We start from the raw sequence: 15,168 nt of genomic DNA on the forward strand, positions 1-15,168 counted from the left end.
ATTACTGTTTTATTTTATCAGAATCCTTCTGATCTATTTAATCAGTTAGGCTGGCATTAGTGTTCAGTTAGTGTTGATCTTGTGTCTTAACTTAGAACCATAGAGTTAACAGCACAGAAACAGGCCCTTTGGCCCATCATATCTGTGCTGGCCATCAAGCACCTATCTGTTCTAATCCCATTTTCCTGCACTTGGCCTGTAGCCTTGTGTGATATGGCGTTTCAAATGCTCATCTAAATACTACTTCAATGTTGTGTGGGTTCCTGCCTCTACCACTCCTTCAGACAGTGTGTTCCAGATTCCAACCACCCTCTGGGTGAAATATTTTTTCCTTGAATCCCCTCTAAACCTCCTGCCCCTTATCTTAAATCTGTGGTTATTTACCCCTCTGCGAAGGGAAAAAGTTTTTTCCTATCTAACCTATCCGTGGTCCTCATAATTTTGTATACCTCAATCAGGTCCCCGCCCCCCCCCCCCCCCTCTCAGCTAATAAAGGCAAGTATCCCATATGCCTTCCTAACCACCTTTACCTGTGCTGCTGCCTTCAGTGATCTATGGACAAGTATGCCATGGTCCCTCTGACCCTCTGTACTTCCTAGGGTCCTACCATCCATTGTATATTCCCTTGCCTTGTTAGTCCTCCCAAAATGTATCACCTCACACTTCTCAGGATTAAATTCCATTTGCCACTGCTCTGCCCATCTTACCAGCCCATCTATATCATTCTGTAATCTAAGGCTTTCCTCCTCACTATTTACGACACCACCAGTTTTCGTGTCATCTGCAAACTTACTGATCATGCCTCTTATATTCACGTCTAAGTCATTAATGTACACTACAAACAGCAAGGATCCCAGCGCTGATCCCTGCAGTACACTGCTGGTCACAGGATTCCACTCACAAAAACAACCCTCGACCATCACCTGCCTCCTGCTACTCAGCCAATTTTGGATCCAATTTGCCAAATTGCCCTGGATCCCATTGGCCTTTACTTTCTTAACCAATCTCCCATGCGGGACCTTATCAAAAGTCTTGCTGAAGTCCATGTAGACTACATCACTGCTTTATCCTTTACTACACATCTAGTCACCTCCTCGAAAAATTCAATCAAGTTTGCTAGACACGACCTCCCCCAACAAAGCCATGCTGACTATGCCTGATTAATCCCTCCCTCTCCGAGTGGAGATTAGTTCTGTCCCTCAGAATTTTTTCCAATAGTTTCCCTACCGCTGTAAGTAACTTGTAGTTATCAAGTGTCAGCATGCTTGCTGCTGAGTCATAAGATTGTGGGTTCACACCCCACTGCAGGGTTTGAGCGCATAATCTAGGCTTGCAGTGTGGTACTGAGGGAGTACTGCATTATCAGAGGTACTGTCTTTTGGATGAGTTGTTAATTTGAGGCCCTGCCTTCATGCCTCAGTGTTTATAATAGATCTCTTAAGCATTTGAAAAATAGCTGGAGTGTTCAGCCAGTGTTCTGGCTAACATTTATTTGTCATGTTGTTAGTGTATGTAGTTTGCCTGTATAATGACCACTTCAAAAGTAACTCATTGCCTGTAAGCACTTTGGGATGTCTTAAGGATATGAAATATGTTATATAAATGTAAATCCTTCTTAACAAATCCTGCTAGAATAATCGAGCGCCAGCATCTTTCCTGAATTCAAATAGCTCTTCTAAATCTGGCCACCATTTCACTATAGTCTTCAGCTCAAATAGGTAATAAAATAGATGAGTGCAAATCAGATAGACAACCCTTTCTGCTTTATCCCCACCAAGGAAACTCGGGGTGATTCTGTAGCATGGACTGTTATGATTACTTTTCACGCGTAATCATGCCAACTCTTGTTTGGCTCCTTATACTAACTCATTTGTGATTGAAGCATTGCTGCAATTTTATAACCGGGGTACAACAAATACAACTGAAGTTTATATTTGCCAATGTTGCTCCTTGAGTTGTATTTCTGACCTTGGATATGTGGTGGTGCCCTATTTTATATTGCTATTGTATTGTATAAATCATTTTAACTGAAGCTTGCCATGTGGATGAATTCTTCAGTGTGTAAGTCTTGCTTTGGTGATTAGCTTTTTTTTAAAATCCTTTGCAAGCACTCACCCACTTAACTTTTAGTACAAAAGCCTTCACTATTGTAGCAAATTAGGGATGACAATGTTTTGTTTAACCACTCAACTCTATAATGTGGTATGATTAGCATATAAACTGATTTTATTTCCTTAAAGGATGAAGTAGAAGTGGAAGTAGTTCAGCTTAAAGCTGTGAGAATTCATGCACCCATTACAAGAATGAAGACTGACACTCTGGTAATTTTATTTTCTGAATTTAAAACCAGAATATCTCTGTATTCTTGAATAAGTTCGCAAGTTCATATATTCAGGACAGTAATGAAAATTCAAAGATTCGTATTGCTTTTTAAGTTTACTCTGTTATGTTTGAATTTGGTACTAGTGATGATGAATTTTGATGAATTTTTGGTTTTGATGAATTTTCTTCATTTGAAGATGCCTGTCTATGTAATGGGAATTACAAGCAACCAGACACCATTCGCATTTGGTAATGCAGTACCAGGACTGACATTTCATTGGTCTGTTACTAAAAGGGACATTATTGACCTTGGCACAAGACATTCTGAGGTAAACTGAGCTGTTGAGACTCATTAATTTTTGCTTCTTCCATCTGTTCCCACATATAGAAATAATGTTATCATTTTCTTGCGATGGTTTGTTTGTGTAGTATTTACAAATCATTTTTTGTGTTTTCTGTCTTTAGGCATCTTTTCAACTTCCAGCAAGTAATAACTTTGCAATGTATGTGTACAGTCGAGTGAAAGGCAGAACTGGGTTGAAAGTTGTTGTAAAAGCCACAGATCCAGCAGGTGGACAGTTTGAAAACAAAGCCAGAGAATTGTCAGATGAAATGCAGATTCAGGTACTGCTCCCATCTCCTTTTCACTTTTTTGGCATTACTATGCATGTCATGTTATTGCACATTGGGAATGAAAATAAAGCACATTCCGAAGATTGAGCAGGAATAGAAGGCAAGTGATAACTGGGCTGGAGGTGTGGGAGAGAAGAAACAGAATATTGCAATTCTGGAAGTGGGAAGAGGGCAGTGATAGAATGGGTAGCAGAAGGGATGGTAGGGTGGATTAGAAACTGGGGAGGAATAGGCTTGAAGGTAAAGGAGGAGGGTGGGGAGAGGGGAAGAGTAGGATTTTCTCTTGATACTGTTTGAGGGCAGAATGTTTCGGCAGGAAAATATTAGGGGGGAAAAAAATCAAAATTTGTTGGGCTCTTGGGAGATGTGGTGAGGTTGCATCATGCTCTGGCTGTAGGACAAACCACTGTTGATCTAGGTCAAGTATAGTACCTGTACTGAAATTATGCTAGATCTTTTAACCTTGTATTTTTTTGGTAAAGCATAGCTCTAAGTCCCCAGAAGCTGCACACCTTCAAACAACTACTTTTTTTTTATCGGCTGCACTCTGCATTCTGAATCATTCGTTTTACAGATGTTAGAGGAAAGAAAAATTTACCAAAAGATTCGAGGTGTAGGAAGCTCTGGAAGTGTCTATTTGTTTAAATTATTACGATTTGCCACAAACTATTTAAAATAGTGTTATTCATTTGCCTGAAATAGACTTGACAGGGGAATAGACGAGCACTTCTGCAGCTGCAGACATGAGTTCCAAATGGTGTCTTGCCTCTTTAGTGCCAGAGTAAAGGATATCATCTGAAGGATGCTGAACATTATGTAAGGGAAAGGGGACCAGCTAGAAGTAGTGTTCCACATTAAAACGCATGGCAAAGGAATTGGGTTAAGGTCCTGCAGGCAGAGTTTCAGGCGTTAGGTAAAATACATGTCAGCTGGGGCTCAGTTGGTAGCACACTCACCTCTGGCTTCAGGTCCCACTCCAGGGCTTTAGCACAACAATCATGGCTGATATTCCAATGCAGTACTGAGGGAGTGCTGCCCTGTCAGAGGTGCAGTCTTTTGGATTAGACGTTAAACCGAGGCCCTATCTGCCTGCTTGGGTGGATGTAAGAAATTATTTTGAAGAAGCGCATGGGAGTTATCCCCAGTGTCCTGCCTAATATTTATCTCTCAATCAGCATCACAAAAAAACAATTATCTGGTCATTACCACATTGCTGTTTGTGGGAGTTTGCTGTGTGCAACTTGGCTGCAGCATTTCCTATATTAAAATCGCAACTACACTTCATAACTACTTCATTAGCTGTAAAGCGCTTTGAGACTTCCAGTGGTCGTGAAAAGCACTACATAAATACAAGTCTTTTCAAAAGGTTTTCAAAGGTGATAAACTCTGGATTGCTTCCCTTGCCATGTTCTAGTAAGTACAGAGAAACAGGAAGATGCTGCAGATGAATACATGGCTGGAGAAGTGGTGCAGGAAGGAGGGCTTCTAACCCTGGGTCATTGGAACCAGTTCTGGGGCGGGATAGACCTGAACAAGCTGGACACCTTGCACCTGAACAGGACTGGGATCAATTACCTCGAGGGGAGGTTAACTTGTGTTGTGCGGGAGGCTTTAAACTAATTTGGCAGGGGGAATAGCACCAGTATACAGCAACAAACGGAAGAGACATGGTGCATAGAAAAATTGACATTACAAATAGCAGCAGAACAGACTAGTATGGTGTTTGAATGCAATGTGTATCAAATGCCAGGAATGTTACAAATAAGGTTGTTGAGCTATAGGAGCAAGCTGCCACATGGGGTTATGACATGGTGACTATAACGGAGACCTGGCTTAAACATGGATAGGAATGAGAACGCAACATGCCTGGCTGCAATGTATTCAGGAGAGATCGGGAAGGGGAAAACACAGGAGGGCAGGGTGGCATTATTGATAAAGGATAATATAATTCTACATGGGTTCAAAGACTGACATTTATTGAGTGTTAAGGAACTCTTTTATATTGCTGAATATTTACTATATAACCCCATATGGTGAGAAGAATTTAGAAGAGCAAATCTGTAGGAAAATTTCAGAGAAATGTAAAAATAATAGAGTGGTAATAGTGGGGGACTTCAGTTTCTCTATATCGACTGGAAATCAAAATCAGTCTAATGTCACTGGTGGGAACACTACGAGAGACCATTGTCGAGCACAAAATTAATTCTTGTGGAGAAGCAGAGTTAATATGGAACACCTGACATCGATTTGTTAAAGGCAAATCGTGTCCTGAGTACCCTGTTGAGTTCCCTGAAGTAACAGAGGGTTGATGTCCTGGATGGTGTCGAACTTCTTGAGTGATGTTGGAGCTGCACGCATCCAGGCAAGTGGAGAGTATTCCATCATGCTCATGACTTGTGCCTTGTAGATGGCAGACAGGCTTTTGGGAGTCAGAAGGTGAGTTACTCACCACAGAATTCCCAGCCTGTGACCTCCTGCTCTTGTAGCCACAGTATTTATATGGCTGGTCAAATTTAGTTTCTGGTCAATAGTAACAATCGTGGGGCACTCAACAATGATGATACTGTTGAATGTCAAGGAGAGATGGTTAGTTTTTATTTTTTATTATTTTTATTCAGAGATACAGCACTGAAACAGGCCCTTCGGCCCACCAAGTCTGTGCTGACCAAGAACCACCCATTTATACTAACCCTACAGTAATCCCATATTCTCTACCACCTACCTACACTAGGGGCAATTTACAATGGCCAATTTACCTATCACCTGCAAGTCTTTGGCAGTGGGAGGAAACCGGAGTACCCGGCGAAAACCCACGCAGACACAGGGAGAACTTGCAAACTCCACACAGGCAGTACCCAGAATTGAACCCGGGTCCCTGGAGCTGTGAGGCTGCGGTGTTAACCACTGCGCCACTGTCATTGGAGATGGTCATTGCCCAGCACTTGTATGGCATGAATGTTACTTGCCATTTATCAGCCCAAGCCTGAATGTTGTGTGGGTCTTGCTGCATGCCAACACCGATTTGCTTCAGTATCTCAGGAGTCGCGAGTGGTACCGAACTCTGTGCAATCATCAGCATACATCCCCACTTCTGACCTCATGATGGAGGGAATGTCATTGATGAAGCAGCTAAAGATGGTTGGGCCTAGGACACTACCTGGGGAATTCCTGCACTGATGTAATTGAGAGGTTTTGACAGTGAATAAGGAGGAACTGTTTTTCCTCTGGCTGATGGATTGGTAACCAGAGGTCACAAATTTAAAATAATTGACAAAAGAAATAGAAGAGCAATGTGGAGAAATTTCTTCAAAGGGTTGTTAGCGCAGTGCATTCGAGAAACTATCTGAAAAGGTGGTGAAATCAAATCCCACAGCAACTTTCAAAAGACAATTGGACGTGTACTTGAAGAGGACTAATGGTCAAAAGCTGGAATGTGGAGTGAAATTGCGTCGCTCTTTCAAACGTCAGCACAGGCATGACACTGGTGATTCTGTGTTGTAACATTCTATCATTCTATGGTGACTGTTCTCTTGTTGCATTTTAATGGAAAGTCCAATCGCCATAAATGGCTTCATATTCGTGGGTGAGGTTGAGTGTGCCATGAATCTTTCAGAAAATGTATTCGGTTGCCAGGAGCCAGCAGCCTCTCTAAATGGGAAAAGAAGTAAAGAATCTACTAAGATATTTTTAAACTAAAAACTTAACCTAATTAGTTACCAAGATGGCTGACACAAGTGAAACTGAGAACCTAAAAAGTGCTTCAGAGACCCACTTGGTGGCCAGAGCATGGAACTGCAACAGTCAGATCATGTCACAGTTTATTGCATAAAATTAAAAAATTCTATTAAGCCAGCTTTGCATCCAGACATCAAAGGAAAGGTCTACTTCACGATTTTTCAATGGAGTATTACAGGATAGACTAAACTCTCTCTACTGGTTGATTTATAAAAGCATTGTATATGGAGAATGTAGTCACTGCCCTACCTGTCTGTCTCAACATTGTTGATTCTCGATCTCCTTTCTGTTTGTCTTTCTCTTTTTTTTTTGTCTATTCTCTCTGCGCTGCTTCTCTCTCCCCAATTCTCCTTTTCATGGTGTACTTATAGCTGTTAGCTACTTGTAGTTTTAGACATTATAGGACCATTAATAACAAATTGCTTTTCCTTTTTAGGTGTTTGAAAAACTACAGTTGTTTATCCCTAAAGTTGAAGTAGAGCAGATACTAATGTCGCCAAACTCTTTCCTGAAACTTCAAACAAATCGGTAAGGCTTAAGAACTAACTAGTTATTATTTATTTCTGTCTGATCTAAATGTATCGTGGATAGTCTGGAGAAATGCAAAATTAGAGCAGCAATCCAATTTTTTCAAATACATTACTTAGAGTCCTGCCATCAGTACTTATTTGGATCTGCTGTGACATCAGTTGTTCTTGGATGCAATCTGAGCTCTTAAATTTTATGGGAATTTTTTCATGCTCCTCTGTATATATTTTTTTGGTAGCAGGACCCAGGGTGTAACAATGGAAACCCCCTTTGACCTAAACTAGATTTCCTTGTTTGCAAGTTTTTCTTCCATCTCTTTTGAAAGCAGACCAAGTTCACATTAGACAAGGTGAGACTTGGTTCAAATTTTTGAGCCGTTTTCTTCGATATTAAGGTAAATTTTACAGAGCAATAATTAAGATCCAGGTTATTTTAATTCAGTTGGTGCAACTTAACTTGTAATAATATGAAAATGATGTGCACATTATGCTACCTCTCTTAAGCAGGTTGACATAAACAAACCCATTCTTCGTATTTGAGCTGGGCTTTTCTGCCTGAGTCAAACATCTGTTGCAAATGCTAGACAACTTTTTAGAGAGTCTGAAATTTTGCTGTAATTCTGAGATCAAATGCTTCTAACAAAATAGTGGTGAATTTCTTACATTTAGTAGTTTGTCTCTAATTGTTATCATGTCGTCTTTGAAGAAACTGCAACCATGCTATATCTTTCATATCTTGGCTACATACAGAGTCATAGTCATTTACAGCACAGAAGGAGGCCATTCAGTCCATCGAGTCCATGCCGGTACTCCACAGTAATCCAGTCAATCCAACTCCCCCACCTGATCCCCGCAGCTCTGCCAGTTTATTTCCTTCAAGAAGACATTCAATTTCCCATTGAAATTGTTGATTGTCTCTGCTTCCACCATGCTTGTGGGCAGCGAGTGCCTGCTCATTACCACCTGCTGCATATAAAAGTTCTTCCATGTGTTTTCCCTGCATCTCTTGCCCAAAACCGTCAATCTGTGTCCCCTAGTCATTTGCCTATTTATTAATGGGAACAGTTTTTCCTTGCCTAACTTATCTGTGCCTGTCATAATCCTGTACACCCCTATCAAGTATCTCCTCAATCTCCTTTGCTCCAAGGAGAACAAACCAGCTTTTCTAACCTAACCTTGTAACTAAAATCCCCCATCCCTAGAACCATTCTGGTAAATCTTCTTTGCACTCTCAGGGACACTTGCATCCTTCCTAAAGGGTGGTGACCAGAAGTGGACGCAATAGTCTTGTTGGAGCCTAACCAGAACTTTATGAAGGTTCAGCATACCTCCCCTGCTTTTGTATTCTCCCACTGTTTATGAAGCCCAAGATCCCAAATGCTTTCCTAACTGCTCTCTCTGTCCTGCCACCTTCAAAGATCTATGCACATGCACCTCCATGTGTCTCTGCTCCTGTACACTCTTTTTAGAACTGTGCCGTTAAGTATATATTGCCTCTCCCTATTCCTTCTGCCAAAATGCATTACCTCACACTCGCCGGTGTTAAATTCCATCTGCCACCTCTAAGCCCATTCTGCTAGCCTATCTATGTCCTGTTGCAAGTGGTTTATATCATCCTCACTGTTTACCACACTTCCAAGTTTGGTGTCATCAACAGATTTTGAAATTCTACTCTGTATTCCAAGATCCAAGTCATTTTTATATACCAAAAAAAAGCAGTGGTCCTATCACTGACACTTGGGGAACGTCACTGTCTACCATCCTTCAGTCTGAAAAGCAACCATTTACCTCAACTCACTTTTTCTGTCCTTGAGCCAATTTTTTTATAGGAGATAATAACTCCCCTATTCCATGAACCTCAATTTTGTTAACCAGCCTCTTGTATGGTACTTTTTATCAAACACTTTCTTCAAATCTAGATAGACAACATCCACTGCATTCCCTTCATCAACATTCTGTTAGTTCATCAAAAAATTCAACTAAATTAGTCGAGCATGATCTGCCTTTTACAAATCTGTGTTGGCTCTCCTTAATTAACTCTAACCTCTCCAAGTGTCTGTTTTCTCTGATTATTATTTCTAAAATCTTATCCACCACTGTTGTTAAACTAACTGGCCTGTAGTTACTAGGACTGTTCTTGCACCCTTTCTTGAATAAAGGTGTCACATTTGCCACTGTCCAATCATCTGGTATCTCCCCCATATCTTGGAAGATTATGGCAAGTCTTCCTACTATCTCCACCCCCACTTCCTTTTAGCAACCTGGGATGCAAGGCATCTGGACTCTGTAACTTATCTACCCTGAGTATAGCCAGCCTTTTCAGTAAACCCCATCTACCACCTCTCAATTTTTACGCTATCCATTGTCTCTACCTTCTCTGCTTCTGCCAATACTTTAAGATTCCTCTTCCTTAGTAAGCACTGATACAAAATACTCATTAAGTATTCCAGCCTTGCATTGTGCCTAATTGGCCCCACTCCACCTCTTACTTCCCTTTTATGTTGACTGCCATTCTATTCTCATGTTCTCTCTTTGCCAGTCTTATTTTCTTCTTCGCCTCCCCTCTCAACTTATTGCATATGGCCTGGTTCTCATTTAAATAATTCACCTGACATGCACCATACCCCTTTTTTTGTGTTTCATCATAATCTCTATCTCCCTTATCACCCAAGGAGCCCTGTTTTTGGTTCTTTTACCTTTCGCCCCTGTTGGAATGTACCTAGCCTGTAACTGAAGTATCTCTTCCTTAAAGATAATCCATTATTCCAATAAAGCTTTTCTTGTCAGTCTTTGTTCCATTTTGCCCTGGCTAGATCCCTTCTCATTACGTTTAAATTAGCCCTCTACCAATCTAGACGTTCTACCTTATTTCCTTCCTTGCTTTTCTGCATTACTAGTCTAAACCTTATAATACAATGATGCTCCCCGACAGGCACTTAATCCACTTGGCCCACCTCATTCCCCAGCACCAGATCCATCAATGCCTGCTTTCTAGTTGGGCCGAGAACATACTGATCAAGGAAGTTCTCCTGGACACATTTCAGAAATTCCTTCCCCTCTTTACCCTTTACTCTTAAAATTATCCCAATCGATATTAAAGTCCCCCAATATCACCACTCTATAGTTCTTGCACATCTGTGATTGCCCTGCAGATTTGCTCTCCTATCTCTCCCGCACTATTTGGAGACCTATAGAATATCCCCAGTGGCTTCTCATCTCTAACCAAATGGTTTCTGTCCTTGCCCCCTCAAGGACATCCTCCCTTTCCAAAACTACAGTGTCTTCCCTAATCAGTACTGCCACAGGGCCTCCCCTTTTTTTCCTTCTATATCTTTTCTGAACACTGTCGGAGCGGCGCAGTGGTGAGCACCACAGCCTCACAGCTCCAGCGACCCAGGTTCAGTTCTGGGTACTGCCTGTGCGGAGTTTGCAAGTTCTCCCTGTGACCACGTGGGTTTCCACCAGGTGCTCTGGTTTCGTCCCACAGCCAAAAACTTGCAGGTTGATAGGTAAATTGGCCATTATAAATTGCCCCTAGTGTAGGTAGGTGGGAGGAGAATGGTGGGGATGTGGTAGGGAATATGGAATTAATGTAGGATTAGTATAAATGGGTGGTTGTTGGTCGGCACAGACTCTGGGCCGAAGGGCCTGTTTCAGTGTTGTATCTCTCTGACTTTATATCCTTGTATGTTAAGCACCCAGTCCTTGCTATTTTTAAGCCATGTTTCTGTTATTGTCACCATAGCATATTCCTATACTACTATTGTGCTTGTAGCTCACCAGTCTTATTCACCACACTTAGTGCATTTGCACACATGCATTGTAATCCTGTCTTTACATTCCTCGTAGTCCTTCTCAGTCTGCTATCTAATGTGGTACTGCTCTCTTCTCTAGTACAGTCCAACATGCGCTGATTATGCCCTTTATTCCTCATTCCTACTTCTATATGCTGATGCCCATCAGATTCCCCTTGTTTTTAAACTTGCAGTAATCCACTGTGCTTTCAAAACACATTCAAAGTAACTATTTTTCCAAATCCTTTCTCTTATAACAATTGATGCTCATCAGTGATGACCTTTAGCAACTATTCATGGATGCAGTTTGATCTCTAGTTAAGTGGGTTTGTTAAAGGTCACCATTTGAATCAGCTTTAAATGACCACAGGGATTGTGCATGTGAAATTGTTGTCTATCATCTCTACTGATTTTCACAAATCTGGATCTAAATGGCACAAAAACTTAATAGCCTAGCCTTTATTAAAAAGTAAAAGCAGCCCAGCGGTAAGAGTATTGATTTCCAAAGAGGCATAAATACTTGGGTTACAGAAGCAAAATACTATGGATGCTGGAAATCTGAAATAAGAACAGAAAATGCTGGAAATACTCCAGGTTAGGCAGCATCTGTGGAGAGAGAAAGTGTCAATGCTTCAGGTCAATAACCTTTCATCAGAACTGTCACTGTTTTGATGTTTGTCTATTTATATTAAAATTGCAGTATTTTCATTAGTTGTCCTCTTAAAAATGGTCTGAATATTTTCTTGGATCATGCCTTGAGACAGCAACAGGTGAATAGCACTTGGAACCTTTTTACTTAGATGCATGTTGTGGCTATAAACCCCCTGCAAGCAGATGTGTAAAAATTGGCTACAGTATTAAATGAAAAAATAGGTGAGGTGAAAGCTGACCAATACTGTGGAAGCATTTTTAGTCAATATTAAGTGAATTATTTTAATGCAGGCAATCTCGCGTAACTCTGTTCTTCGGTAACATTGGTATCTCGTAATGCATAACATTAAAGAAGCACTTGAACTTGGTTGGCACAACATAATGAAGAGCCAATTGACTATAAACTTGCATTAGCTCAACTAAATAACAAATTAGTAAGTAAGATGTAGCAAATCGTGACTCCTGTTTTTAAAAAAAAATGAACCTGTCTTTTCCCATATGTTTTAGAGGAACCAAGCCATTCTACTTTGCCTAAATTGTTTAAATTTACTCTCTCATTCTTTCCTAATTGAGAAATAATTTTGTAATCAGTACAAATGTTTTTTTTTTGATTGGTTCATGGGACGTGGACATCGCTAGCTGGCAAGACTAGCATTTGTTGCCCATCCCTGATTGCCATTGAGAAGGCCTTGGTGGTGAGCTGCCTTTTGATCCACTGCAGTCTGTGTGGTGGTACCCCCACAGTGCTGTTAGGTGAGGATTGTTGTTCTCTGCCAGAGATGAAGATAGTGTTTGACAGCAAGTCAGTCTAAGCTAGCGATGCAACCATACAGAGACATTAAGAGAGACATCTACTGCCAGTATAAAATGAATTGAGAGAAAAAAGTAAATGGGAGACTAAGGTATTACAATGTCAAAATGGAAAACTTTCAATATTTTTTGTAAGAGTTGCCCAATAGAAATATTTTAAAAACACACAATAAGAACACTATCTGTTACAAAGCTTATGAATGCCTAAATTTGTCATTCCGTTAATCACAAATTTATGTCCTAGTAAGCCTGGGGTCGTAACTTGACTGAAAGCTCAGATTACTGAAGGTTTTGTGGATATTGTCTGGATTAAATGTATAAGCATAGCTTTTGTTGATGTTTGGACTGACAGCGGGCTATTGGGCCTCAGCACTCGCTTGTTAGTCTCGACTGTCTTCAGCTTTTGGGTGGAGTGAGCTCTTAATACGGGAGTTGTATGTCTTGATGCTCCAACATTTGTATGGGCAGCACCTGCATTACTCTCCAGAGCAGCATTTTATCCAAGTTTGCCATGAAAGGGTTTTGGTTGTGGCTGCAGCATTCATCGCAGAACAGTTTCAGTCACCTACATGAAAGAACATTGGTAAACTCCAAAGCACAAGTGTTGAAACTGGAAAAACAGGAAGGAAAGCTAGCTAGTGAGGAGGCCCAAGACCAGAAAGGTGAACTGCACTTTTTAAAAATAGTGCAGTTACTTATCGCAGTTAAAGCACCATTATTTGTCAGAGGGATTGTCATGCTACATTTAGAAGCTTTTGTCTGGGAGGAGTTTCCTGGGTTAGCTTTAGGTCCAGTGACGGACTGGACCATGGACCTATTGCTTGAGTGCGATGTTGTGAATGTTGAGCAAAAACTCAATCCCCCTATTCTGGATTTAAGGTTTAGCTCAAAATCAATCAGATCATGTACATCTGCCACACCCTGCTGACTTTCTTAATCCTTCTGCCATTGCCAATGTTTTTGTCTGTCAAGTTGTATTTAAGAAAATGCGCATGCTTATATACCATCACCATTGAGAGTAGACAGATAGGGCTGAAAGCAATCAAACACTATAAATATTTGAAGAGGATGTTTGTATGTAAGTGAGCTTCACTGTTGAAAATATCACCTTTTGTTTAGCAACTGGAAATTAATTTTAGTTAATCACGATGCTTGCTCGATTGGCAGAGATGGTGTGGCTTCTCTCAATTATCGAGTACAAGACTCTTTTGACAAAACTCCTGTGGTACAAGTGGATGAAAATGGACTTCTGACATCTGGTGCCATAACTGGAACATCTACAATTGAAGTGAACTCTGAAGAGCAGTTTGGTATAAACCAGACAATCGCAGTTGCAGTTAAGGTAAGAATGTATTATCATTATGATTAAATTTATTCTTTGAATTGTCTTTTAATACCTTTATTGCAGTTTTTATTTGAGAATTATTTTATAGTTGCTGCTCAAAAGTCAATTTCAAAATTATTTGAAGCGAAGAGGAGACAAACTTCAAAAGCTTGACTATGGTAAAATTGGTGGGGTGAGAAAAATTGGCTCTTATCATCCATTCTTTTTGGCTGACTTAAGTCGTGGGAGTCAGTTGCCAGCGTTCGCCAGAGCTGGCGGGCAGCCATAAAGGCGGGGCTAAAGTGTGGCGAGTCGAAGAGACTTAGCAGTTGGCAGGAAAAAAGACAGAGGCGCAAGGGAAGAGCCAACTGTGTAACAGCCCCGACAAACAAATTTTTCTGCAGCACCTGTGGAAGAGCCTGTCACTCTAGAATTGGCCTTTATAGCCACTCCAGGCGCTGCTCCACAAACCACTGACCACCTCCAGGCGCTTACCCATTGTCTCTCGAGATAAGGAGGCCAAAGAAGATGATGATCCTGTAGCACTATTTGAAGAGCAGGGAGTTCCCCTGATGTCCAAGCTGACATTTTTCTCTCAATCTGCGTCACTGAAACAGATGATCTGGTCATTTATCAAAAGGGTTTTTGTGAACATTGCTGTCCACAGTTTGGCTGGTGCATTTTCCTACATTATAAAAAAAAAAATTTAATTGGCTGTAATATGCTTTTCAGCCTCATGAGGTTGTGAAAGACACCATATAAATAAAATAAGTTCTTGCATTGTATAAAAAAAGGCACATACGGTTTTTACAGAATAATGGACAGTTATAACATTAGATTTCCAGTGCACCTGGGGAAAAAAGTCTCAAACATTGGGAATTGTGTTACATGGCATAAGACCTTATATTAAAATAGCGTGTCTTCTAACTTTTTGTGCAATGCCATGGGGGAATCTGCTGGTAATATATTAAAAATGGTATGCCTCATTCCAATGTCACATACGTGCAATGGAAGTTTCTGTTTCACACTTGATTCAGGATCCAGAATATCTGAAGTCGTGAACTGGACTTTTTCAGAAACAGCCAGTGTTCTGGTTTTCAGTCTGACCTAAACATTGATTTGAATGTGAAAGTAATTACACCTTGCTGCTTTAAAGGAGCTTCAGAATAATAACATTTTATTTTTAAGCACCTAAGGGGGAGTGGTTAGACAGCTTAGGCGGCACAGTGGCGCAGTGGTTAGCACCGCAGCCTCACAGCTCCAGCAACCCGGGTTCAATTCTGGGTACTGCCTGTGTGGAGTTTGCAAGTTCTCCCTGTGTCTGCGTGGGTTTCCTCCGGGTGCTCCGGTTTCCTCCCACAGCCAAAAGACT

The 15,168-nt window shown here is 40.9% G+C and overlaps 1 protein-coding gene across 1 annotated transcript in view; it reads left to right on the forward strand.

Annotated features, from left to right (window-relative positions):
* Window positions 1–15,168, forward strand: part of nup210 (nucleoporin 210) — a 122,769-nt gene that overhangs the window by 86,294 nt on the left and 21,307 nt on the right. The window contains exons 26-30 of the mRNA XM_068051797.1: window positions 2,241–2,321; window positions 2,520–2,651; window positions 2,788–2,946; window positions 7,127–7,218; window positions 13,640–13,814. Of these exons, the coding sequence (XP_067907898.1) occupies window positions 2,241–2,321; window positions 2,520–2,651; window positions 2,788–2,946; window positions 7,127–7,218; window positions 13,640–13,814 (639 nt within the window). The remainder of the gene's footprint in view (window positions 1–2,240; window positions 2,322–2,519; window positions 2,652–2,787; window positions 2,947–7,126; window positions 7,219–13,639; window positions 13,815–15,168) is intronic.

Source organism: Heterodontus francisci, chromosome 19 (assembly GCF_036365525.1).
Source record: "Heterodontus francisci isolate sHetFra1 chromosome 19, sHetFra1.hap1, whole genome shotgun sequence".
NCBI lineage: Eukaryota > Metazoa > Chordata > Chondrichthyes > Heterodontiformes > Heterodontidae > Heterodontus > Heterodontus francisci.